General features: G+C 37.6%; 1 protein-coding gene across 1 annotated transcript in view; it reads left to right on the forward strand.

Annotated features, from left to right (window-relative positions):
- Nucleotides 1-292: 292 nt before the first annotated feature.
- Nucleotides 293-10,442, forward strand: part of ipo7 (importin 7) — a 34,504-nt gene continuing 24,354 nt past the window's right edge. The window contains exons 1-2 of the mRNA XM_016247525.1: nt 293-540; nt 5,778-5,859. Of these exons, the coding sequence (XP_016103011.1) occupies nt 457-540; nt 5,778-5,859 (166 nt within the window). The 5' untranslated portion in view covers nt 293-456. The remainder of the gene's footprint in view (nt 541-5,777; nt 5,860-10,442) is intronic.

The raw sequence follows: 10,442 nt of genomic DNA on the forward strand, positions 1-10,442 counted from the left end.
TCTGCATTTTTAGATTTTCAAAAAAACTCATTCTGAATTATTTATCACACACACAATGTTTTTCTGGGATATTTATCTTTTTTATACGTTTTCCCCATTAAGTCCAATATATTAACAAATTTATGATAGGGATAAGAAAACACAATGCATAAAATAAATTGTTATTGTGTACACACAACCTCAGTCACCATGGTAACATTTGTTTTTGTATCGCATGAGGTGTTTTGGACCTCTAGTGACTCTAACGCAGAGTCAACGACAAAAACTACAACTCCCTACACGTCCTACCGGGGAACGGAAACTCGCTGTGGAGAAGTTGGCGCTGATCTATCCGGCCCATCTCCACTGCTCTTCCTTTCGCGCCGGTAGCCGAAGAATCGAGCGTCCATGTGCGCAGCGCCCGGGACTTCATAGATCACTGAGCCTTCCGAATCCGAGCCAGACCGCGACCTTGTAATGGATATCAACTCTTTGATCGAGGCCCTTCGGGGCACGATGGACGCAAATTTGCGTGAGGCCGCAGAGAGACAACTGAACGAGGTAAAGTGATCGGATGATGATGATGGTGGTGCGCCTCGGGCCTTGCGCAGCAGGATGGCTGTAGCCGCTAGTAAATCTGTTAAAAATGTATTTCGAAACCATTTTTGTTGGTGTGTAGCCCTCCAGTAACACATACTATGAGTTGACAAGCTATTAAAGGGCGAAGATAATGTATTTGTTAACGTTCTGTAGCGCGCGCTAGCAGCTCGTGTCCCTGTACTACGTCACCGCGATAATGGTTCGCGCAAATGTGATGGTTGTGATGGTGTTAAACAGACGATACGGCGCTTAAATGTACCATGACTTTGAAAAGGTGGTTCGAATAGAAAAGTCTGCATACGTCTCTATGTTTTGAGGTCCAATTCTGATGCGTCTGAGCGTGCTGAAATGGTTTATTTGGAGTGCGCGAATGTGCTAGCGGCTGAGATGCTAGGCGCTAGTCTCTCACGTGTCAACATGAGGCAGCAGGCTTGTTGTCATTTCTCTCTTCGTAAACCATTTAACCAATTTAACTCGCCAGAATATCCGATGATCATACTTGAGTTAAACCAACGCGACGACAGATTTCGATAGGTACTCGTGTGTAAAACCGCTGTTTGGGCCCGTTACGTTACATTAGCGAGCTGCGTCAGGTTTAAAAGGTACCGTGATGTGTCAGATGGTGAGATCGGGGTAATTGGGTGAATATGTAACGCTTCACTGCAATGTCTCATTTGTTAGCATTAGTTAATGCAGTAGCTGACACGAGCAATATATTCCATACGGAATTTATTCATCTTTGTTACAAAAAGTTGTGCATTCGTGGTGTTAACATACAAGTTTTGATATGAAAATTGTGTTAGGAAATGTTGAAATTAACTTGTAAAGTTTTGAAGTACTGTTGTAAGTTCATGTTAGCTTGTGTAATTAACTGATGTTAACAAATGAAACCTTACTGTAGTTAAGTGTTATCAGCAGTGTTGGGGGTATAACGCAAGTTACGTAATCAGATTACTTTTTTCAAGTAACTAGTAAAGTAACGCATTACTTCTTAATTTACAAGAGAATATCTGAGTTACTTTTTCAAATAAGTAACGCAAGTTACTTTATTTTTTATTGATTGACAGCTCTGGTGTCGCCACGTTGAGAGAAATCAGAAGATGTTACTGTAGTTCTAAAATAAATATGATGCATTAATTCATCTCACTCACAAAAAACAAACTGATTCAGTATTCCTCAAAATGAATAAAAATAATGCAACTCAGAATATGACGCAAACCCGCAAGAATTAAATGTTAAACAACACAAATATGCTTTATGTATTTAATGCCATTCTATTAACCAATGTCTTTGCTTCTGACCTTCGATGATCCAGTTCAACCGTACTAATAAGCACAAATTACTCTAGACGAACATTTGTGTGTTTTTTTTACTGCTGAAGTGTGTTGAAATGTCTTCTTCTGCATTCTGCAGTACGGACATAAGTTTACTTTCCCTTCAGCCTGAGGCTTATTCATTTCACTTTTGGTGAGAAAAGGCTTTTATATTTGCCAAAAATAGAACTTTTATTTTAAAAACAAACAAGCAAGCCCTGTCCAGATTTAAAAAGTAACGCAAAAGTAACGTAACGCATTACTTACCATAAAAAGTAACTAAGTAGCGTAATTAGTTACTTTTTTATGGAGTAACGCAATATTGTAATGCATTACTTTTAAAAGTAACTTTCCCCAACACTGGTTATCAGTATGTACGCAATAAAAATTGTAGTTTACTTTTATTGACAATCATAATAGATGGTGGTTTTAGAAGTTCTGGTCACTACTTTTAGCTTTTTTGAGTATGTACTTTAACTTAAGTAGATGCCGTTTTTTTTAGGGATGCACGATATATCGGCCACCATATCGGTATCGGCCAAAATTTTCATATCGGTGCATCCCTAGTTTTTTTTAAACATGGCAATAACTTGTTTGTTGGGCATAGGCTATATGTTGACTTGGGTAATGCCATGTTTTTTGTCCTATGGTTTTCTGTGAAGTGCCAACCCGAAAAGGTCATATTATGCCATCGCTGTACCATGGTACCGCCACAGTACTTGTTTGTAAATGAACAATGACTTGTTAAAGCCAAAGTGTGTGATTGTAAGGGTATTTTTTATTGCGGAGTTGAGCAAATTTGTCACGAAATGTAATTTATTACAAAGTAGTTACAAAAATGCTGACTTTCCACGAACAGGGTTGTGTACTATGAAGATTAAATTTTTCTTATTCACTGAAATTGAGTGTCCTTGTCATGTGTTCGTGTCTAAAGTAATAGCTGAGCTGGTGCTCTTGATTTCTGTGATATGTATTACCGTATTGTCCCGAATATAAGACGATGTTTTTTTTCTTGGAAATACATCTGAAAAAACGTGGTCGTCTTATATTCAGGGTCTAGACTTTGACATGTCAATAATACACCCACAACAATAGGTGGCGCCCAAAACCGCATAAAACGAGTGTGCCATGAAATACTAATGTAATGCGTGTTGTAAAGATCGTGAATAAAAACAGAAGAAAAAGAAGTCGTGACTGTCACGTTAGCCTGATGGGACCAAACTCCCTTTGTGATTTTAAAACGTAAGACTGTACCCAGATTTGAAGACCACAGTAAGATTGAACTTCTACTGTTAATAAGATTTTGGTAGGCTACTTTTAGATGGATAGACTAAATGTCCTAATTCAGATGGGCTACCTGTTTTTTTTTTATGGTATATCAAAAAGTGTATATTTTTTTTAATGTGATTGTTGGTACATTTTACCAGTTTTTACCATACTTTCAAAACAAAAATTAAAATAGGAAAAATATGCAATATGAAAATAATTGAAGACAAAATGTGTTTTACTGAGAAAAAACAAGATTCGTTTTTTAAAAAGCCTTTTTCCAAAAGGTACATCTGGAAAGGGGGGTCGTCTTATATTCGGGCCAATACGGTAGTTTGAGACCAGATATTTTTGGTAGCTGGCTTTTCAGTTTCCTTCACTAGGTCTGTTTTTGCTTCATATATCGGGAATGGATATTTATTAGGTTGTTAGACAACTTATATTGTGTGTAGGCTTGCCGCGATAGACTGTGTTGACGGTGATACCGGTGTTAAGCCACAACACCAGTTACGTCACTTGCCCACCGTGGCACTGACCCCCACCGTCGTTTAGATATTTTATAGAAATAAAAATCATTTAGTTCAGTAAAAGAACAGACACTACAATTAAAATCTGAACGCGGCTGCTCAATGCAGCGTGCCGAACGACAGTTGCATCACAGATCAGATTTCATTTCTCCAGTGAGGAGAGTGAGTCGAGCTGACTGACAAGAAGAGTGAGGTGAGACAGACAAGACGATCGCGGATGATTTAGTTTAGAAACAAAATGCAAAAGCACCAGTTTGGCAATATTTAGGATTTTGAAAAGCCTGTTGACTTTTGCCGTTTTTTTTTTAACATTCGTTTCTTATTTAATTGGTTCCACATTGTTTGCTGATTTTTACTTTATTTAAACTTTGTGTCATTTATTTATTTTATTTGACATCAAGGTGTATGCCGTGCCTCCAAGCTTTCTTACTCGTTTTGCTAATAAACGCTCTACGTTTCTTATTTATTTGGTTATATATTATACATGTTTACTTGTCCTATTTCCAGTTTTGTATACCTATTTAAACTTTATGTAAGTTATTTATTTTATATTGGGCATAGCCTGCCCTACAGTATGGTGTATTTTTATTTGTTTTGTTAATAAAAGTTCTATGTTTTATATATACGCTAAAGTGAGTTTGACGTTGTATTTTGTTGTTGCATTCAAGCAATTGACAAGCAATTGACAACTGCCGCTAATTCAAAAGTGAAAGTAAAATGCGCACGGGACTTTAAAGCTATTTAAAAGCGAAGGAAAGCGAGGAAAAGAGGGAAAATTCAAACAAACAATTGCTTTACGCCAAATTGGCGCTATTTCAAAGTGAAAGTAAAATGCGTACACCACTTTTACAAGCTATTTAATAGCAAAGGAAAAGAGGGAACACCCCGCCCCCACGGTCATACCGGTATTACCGGTGTTGTCACACGCCGATTAACTGGTGGGAAAATTTCCTCACCATCACAACCCTAATTGTGTGGTATCTAGGAGTTTTAGGAGTAGTGTGAAACCAGCGAGTCTCATTTAGCGGTATTTTGTATATACGGTAGTTGTTACCTGAGCAGCATGAGTAAGACAATACCAGCATATCGGCCTTTATGCAAGCCTTTTGTTTTTGTCCACTTTTGTGAAATTTTATGCACTTACTCTCATATATATATATATGAGAGAGCAGGCATGTTTTTTGATTACAAATTATATTTATTACATTTATTTATTTATTGAAGAGCATGAAATATATAATTTTAATCAAAAGTGTTTATAGTTAACAAAACATTTTCTTAGGGCCTAGCGTGATTTATTTTGGCAAAATACTAAATTGAATTAGAGGAATCAATAAAAAAAGTATTTAATTTAGGAATTACCTTTAGTCTATTAACTTAATTGTCGTGCAGTTTGGGGGCCTAGGAGTCAAAAAGGTTGAGAACCCCTGAAGTCTAAGATCGATGCCTGCTGCGGGCTCTTGTGACACAGTCACTCTCTGGCCGGGCTCCAGGCGGCCCATGTGGACAGCAGGCATGGATTCCTGTGTGCTGACGCTTTGGTGGTCTGGTGAGAATGCTCTCATGGCATTTCAAGCTGTGTCCATTTATTCAGAGCTTATTACAATGGAATCACCACAGGACATGTTAATCTCGGGACACACTGTATTTGAAAGAACATATTCAAAGGAGGGAAAACACACTGAGATGGCCATAAATGGTGACGCTTCAAGTTGGCTAAATGTCAGTGGTTCTTTCCACAGAAATCTTCGCTGACTAGTTCATTTTGTATGTTTATGGGGTTTGCTATCAGAGGCCAGAAGCAGATGTGGTGTTTATTTGGAAGATAACTTTCAAGGAGTTCCCTGAAATGCTGTTTCGGTTCATCCAGTGAAGCAATACAACTCTGTTTGTAAACCATCCACCCTAGCAGTTAATATAAGAACAACAGTTGTATTTGGATAGTTTTTATACTGAATATTTCCTATCACAAACGTAATTTTCATGCAACCTGAACCACTTTTACACCTGAATGGTAATTCATGTATACAGAACCCAAACCCCAAACTGCATTTCTCACAAATGTATTTTTTTTTGTTTGTTCACTCCACAGGGCCATACCCAGGTGCACTTTTTGTCTACACTACTGCAGGTGACCATGTCTGAACAGTTGGATTTGCCTGTACGGCAAGCAGGTACAGTTAATGACTCTTTAAGACCTACATCTTCGTCCTCTCCTCAGAAGAAACCAGTGTTAAGACCTGTTCACACCAAGGACGATAACTGTAAAGATAGCAATAAAGATATAGTTCTAAAAATCGTTCTCAATATTAAAGAATAGCAGAGTCCACACCACAGCTATAACGATAAAGGCACAGAGAAACGATATCGTTGAAATCACTTTTTAGAACGATTTTTTCCAGCTGATGAACAATGCAAACATTGACAGCCAATCAAAAGCAATCCTGTTTATTCCAAGTGCTTGGAATAAACAGACGATAACGTCCGTTGGTGTGGACTAACATAGTTATCTAGTTTTAGTTCTTGGTGTGAACAGGCCTTTACTCTCAATGCTGCTGTCATACCATTTAGCATATTCAGTGGTTGAACTGCACACACAGACCTCCTCCTGTCAATATATGTCTGTCCCTGTTCCGTCTTTAGTATCAGATGTCATATGTTGACAAAGAGCTGAGACATTCTGTCACCGTGTGTTTGAATACAGATTAAAGGGAATTTTAAGGGTGTAGTTGTTACATTGGGTCTTGAAAATTTCTCTCTCTCTCTCTCTCTCTCTCTCTATATATATATATATATATATATATATATAGTAAATGTGTGTGTTTGCTTATTTAGATGACCTACTGTAGAAAATATAAATATACACAAATTGTGGCACAAAAAGTATAATATAATTGAATCTGTACTGCTCTAGAGTGGGTGGATATTTGCTTTTGAAATGCCTCTGTGCTGCTCAGTGACAATTTTTCGTCTTTAGTTGTATAGCTAGATTGTCTTTTGTGACTTTTTACAAATGACAATTGTCAAGACAAACACAAGTTAGGAGGTGCACTCACAGTACATTCTTAAAATAGTTTGTGTCCTTACTATTGTAGAAAGAACTTGATGGATAGTGTGTTATTCCTAAGAGAGCTGTTTTCCTATAATTATCACTTGAAGAATGAGGTCTGCTACCTGAGCCTGACGGGTCCCGAAATACTTTCGGGTTTCGGGTCGGGTTCGGGTAGCCAGATTGTCTTTTGTGACTTTTTACAAATGACAATTGTCAAGACAAACACAAGTTAGGAGGTGCACTCACAGTACATTCTTAAAATAGTTTGTGTCCTTACTATTGTAGAAAGAACTTGATGGATAGTGTGTTATTCCTAAGAGAGCTGTTTTCCTATAATTATCACTTGAAGAATGAGGTCTGCTACCTGAGCCTGACGGGTCCCGAAATACTTTCGGGTTTCGGGTCGGGTTCGGGTTAATGTTTAATGAATAGCTTCGGGGTCAGGCTCGGGGTTAAAAGGGTCATATGATGCTTTTCTAAAGATCATTATTTTGTGTATTTGGTGTAACAGAATATGTTGACATGCTTTAATGTTCAAAAAACACATTATTTTTTAAAAGACTGTACATTATTGTAAGCCCTCTCTGCCCCGCCTCTCTCAAAACGCTTTGTTTTCTACAAAGTCCCTCCTTCTGACAAGCGCAGTCTGCTCTGATTGGCCAGCTGACCCAGTGCATTGTGATTGGCCGAACACCGCAAGCACTCGTCGGAAATGTAACGCCCCTTACCATAATCGCGAGCTTCATCTTTCAAAATAAATGTAAAGACAGAACCAAAAAGGGGAACAGAGTCGCGTGACAGACACAGTGATGAATGTGTTTGCTGTACACAAGCCACGGTTAAGACACCTAACTCCACTGTGATGTGTCTCTCTCTCGCTCGCTCGCGCACACACACGCGCACACACATGATGCGCAAAACTCAACATTTGAACAGTCAATAGCAAATACTTAAACTAATAACAAAACAGTAGCTGATTCAGAAGCACCAGATTGTCATAGCAAAGTCAGAAATACCTCCTCTCCTAGGTTCACGAAACGATCGTCCATAAAATACTGACTCGCAACGTTATATTTCTCTGCAATGAGGGGGTAAAATCGCTGTTTTTGAAGGAAACTAAGCCTCATTGCTTGTAGAGAGAGACGCAGGTTCACACACGCAACTTTCATCTCTCTCTCTCGTGCGCGTGCGCTAATTCAAATAAATGAAATTATATAATTCAAATAAATGCAATCTTACCGCACTGCATCTCTGTGTCTGATTTAAAGCAGGCCGAATGCTAACGAGCCTTAACTGACGAAAAAAAATGACCATAATTTGCACGATGGAAGAATTATCGTCTTTTCATAAACAACCATTCTCTCGGCAGAATTTATGTGACTGCTGCACCTGATGTTCGTAAACTTTCATAACTGGTAAGTGTTTTATCTTTTGCCTTGTGAACTGGCCGAGCCTTAATGATTCTGTGTCTTTACATGTATTTGCTTACTGACCGTTGCATGCAATCGTGAAATACAGCATTTTTTAAAATTGGCTATTCGTTGGGGGTGGGGGGAAAGATTTCTGGTTCAGGCTCTAAATTTAACTGTGGTGCTCGGGTCTGGTCAGACGATCTCGGGTACGGGCCGGGTTCGGGCTTCACTTTAAAGCCCATGCAGACCTCTACTTGAAGACTGTTTTTCTCCTTTTGTTACTCAGCCCTAGGATTTTCGTAATGTGGATAACAGACAGAATTAGGGATGTTCATTTCGGGTTATTTTTCCTAACCGACAACCTACGCTCGTTAACCGATTGTTAACCGTTAACCGACAAGCTTATTTGAAAATTAGAAAGGATAAGTGTCTGTGACCCATTAAAAAAATACTAACATTTGTTTCCCGGGGATTAATTTTACATGCGCAAAAAGCAGCAAACAACAGAACATGAGGATTCACATGGTCTTTATATCACATCTTGCACCTGCAGTGCTTCTGCGAGCGGAGAAAAACATAAAGCTAGGCTATATATATATATATATATAAGGCAAACCTTTTACAATTCCGATTATCTTTAGGACTAAAAGGAGTAGTTTCTTCCACTGTTAGAAGGAAAAAATTCAAGGGATTGCGCTGGCGCCGCATGCGCGCACTCAGTTAAGCATTGCTACCTTGACAATGCAGTCTGTTAATTGTCATTATAAAATAGTCAGTCAAACATGGGGAAAAAACTATGTAGTAAAATCTGTACTGTTAAGTTTTATCACAGTACCGCCTTGATGTTATGCAAAACATTTTGTTTTACGTGGATATTGGAATGCGAGTGAAGTACGTACATAAATAATAATTTGCCATTCAAATACATCGCGAATACAGAAACATTTGATTTTGTGTGGAATGAGAGACCCAACGTTGGTTTCAGTTTCGTTTTAGCCTAAATGAATTTGTTTTGGCTTGGCGTTTATATTGCCATAGCTTTTTATATTTTCTAAATACTGTTAATTGAAAGGATTAGTTGTGGAGTGAGGGGAACTAAAATAGCGTAGCTATGTTTACAGTGTTTATTATAATGTTTGTAAACATTTCGCGTCGGCATTAGGCCTATTTCTGAATGAAATAATAAAATGCGACTTATGTTTTTCCCCCCTAAAAAACACGTTGTTTTTTTTTATACGTGTAGCGTATTTTAACAATGCAACAAACCATTTTAAATATTTTGATAAATTACTGAAAAAAATTTATAATTAAATTACTTTTTAAACCGTTTAACTGATTGTATTAATTGGTCAAAATTCTTACGGTCGGTTAAACGGTTAAAATGAACATCCCTAGACAGAATCTTGACATCCAGTCTTTAATAATTTACTGTAAAGCAGAATCGCATAAATATGTTACTAAAAGCAAAGAGTAGGGTTGTACAGTTAATCAAATTAACATCTGATGTCTTATATTAGAACTTTTTATAAAGAGTTATAAAATTATAAAATGAAATTTAAAGGCACAATATGTAATTTTCGCCACTGGAGGGCGCGTATTCAAAAAATTAAAAAAAATTAAAAAAAAGAGGCGAAGCTGTGTCGTTGTCGTCTTCATCCCCACAGCCGATGCAATTCGATGGGGCTCGGGCAGAAATCATGTTCATGGATGAGCTAATGATTTATTAACGTAGTAGAATGAAGCAGGGTGAGGCTGAAAGCCGTCGAACCGAAACGAGGCCGCTGAATGAGCGAGACACATGGCTCGAAAGCAGCGGAGCTTTTATTATGACACAGTCGACCGCTTCCGCTGCTTCCGGTCGTGTGTATGTGGGGTAAATAGGGCTGGACGATATGGCCAAAATTGATATCACAATATATTTCTTAATTTCGGTCGATACGATATAATTCCGATATCGATATGAACACTATTTATCTGAAATAGAAATCTTTTGTAACATTATAAATGCCTTTATCATCACTTTTGATCAATTTTAAGCATCCTTGCTAAATAAAAGTATTAATTTCTTTCCCAAAAAAATTATAAAAATGATACTGAATGGAATAGTTTATAATGTTACAAAAGCTTTTTATTTCAGATAAATGCTGATCTTTGGATCTTTCTATTCATCAAAGAATCCTGAAAAAAAAAATTACTCAACGGTTTTAAATATTGATAATCAGCAAATCAGCATATTAGAATGATTTCTGAAGGATCATGTGACACTGAAGACTGGAGTAATGATGCTGAAAAT

The sequence above is a fragment of the Sinocyclocheilus grahami genome, unplaced genomic scaffold (genome assembly GCF_001515645.1).
Source record: "Sinocyclocheilus grahami isolate Dianchi unplaced genomic scaffold, SAMN03320097.WGS_v1.1 scaffold840.1, whole genome shotgun sequence".
Taxonomy (NCBI): domain Eukaryota; kingdom Metazoa; phylum Chordata; class Actinopteri; order Cypriniformes; family Cyprinidae; genus Sinocyclocheilus; species Sinocyclocheilus grahami.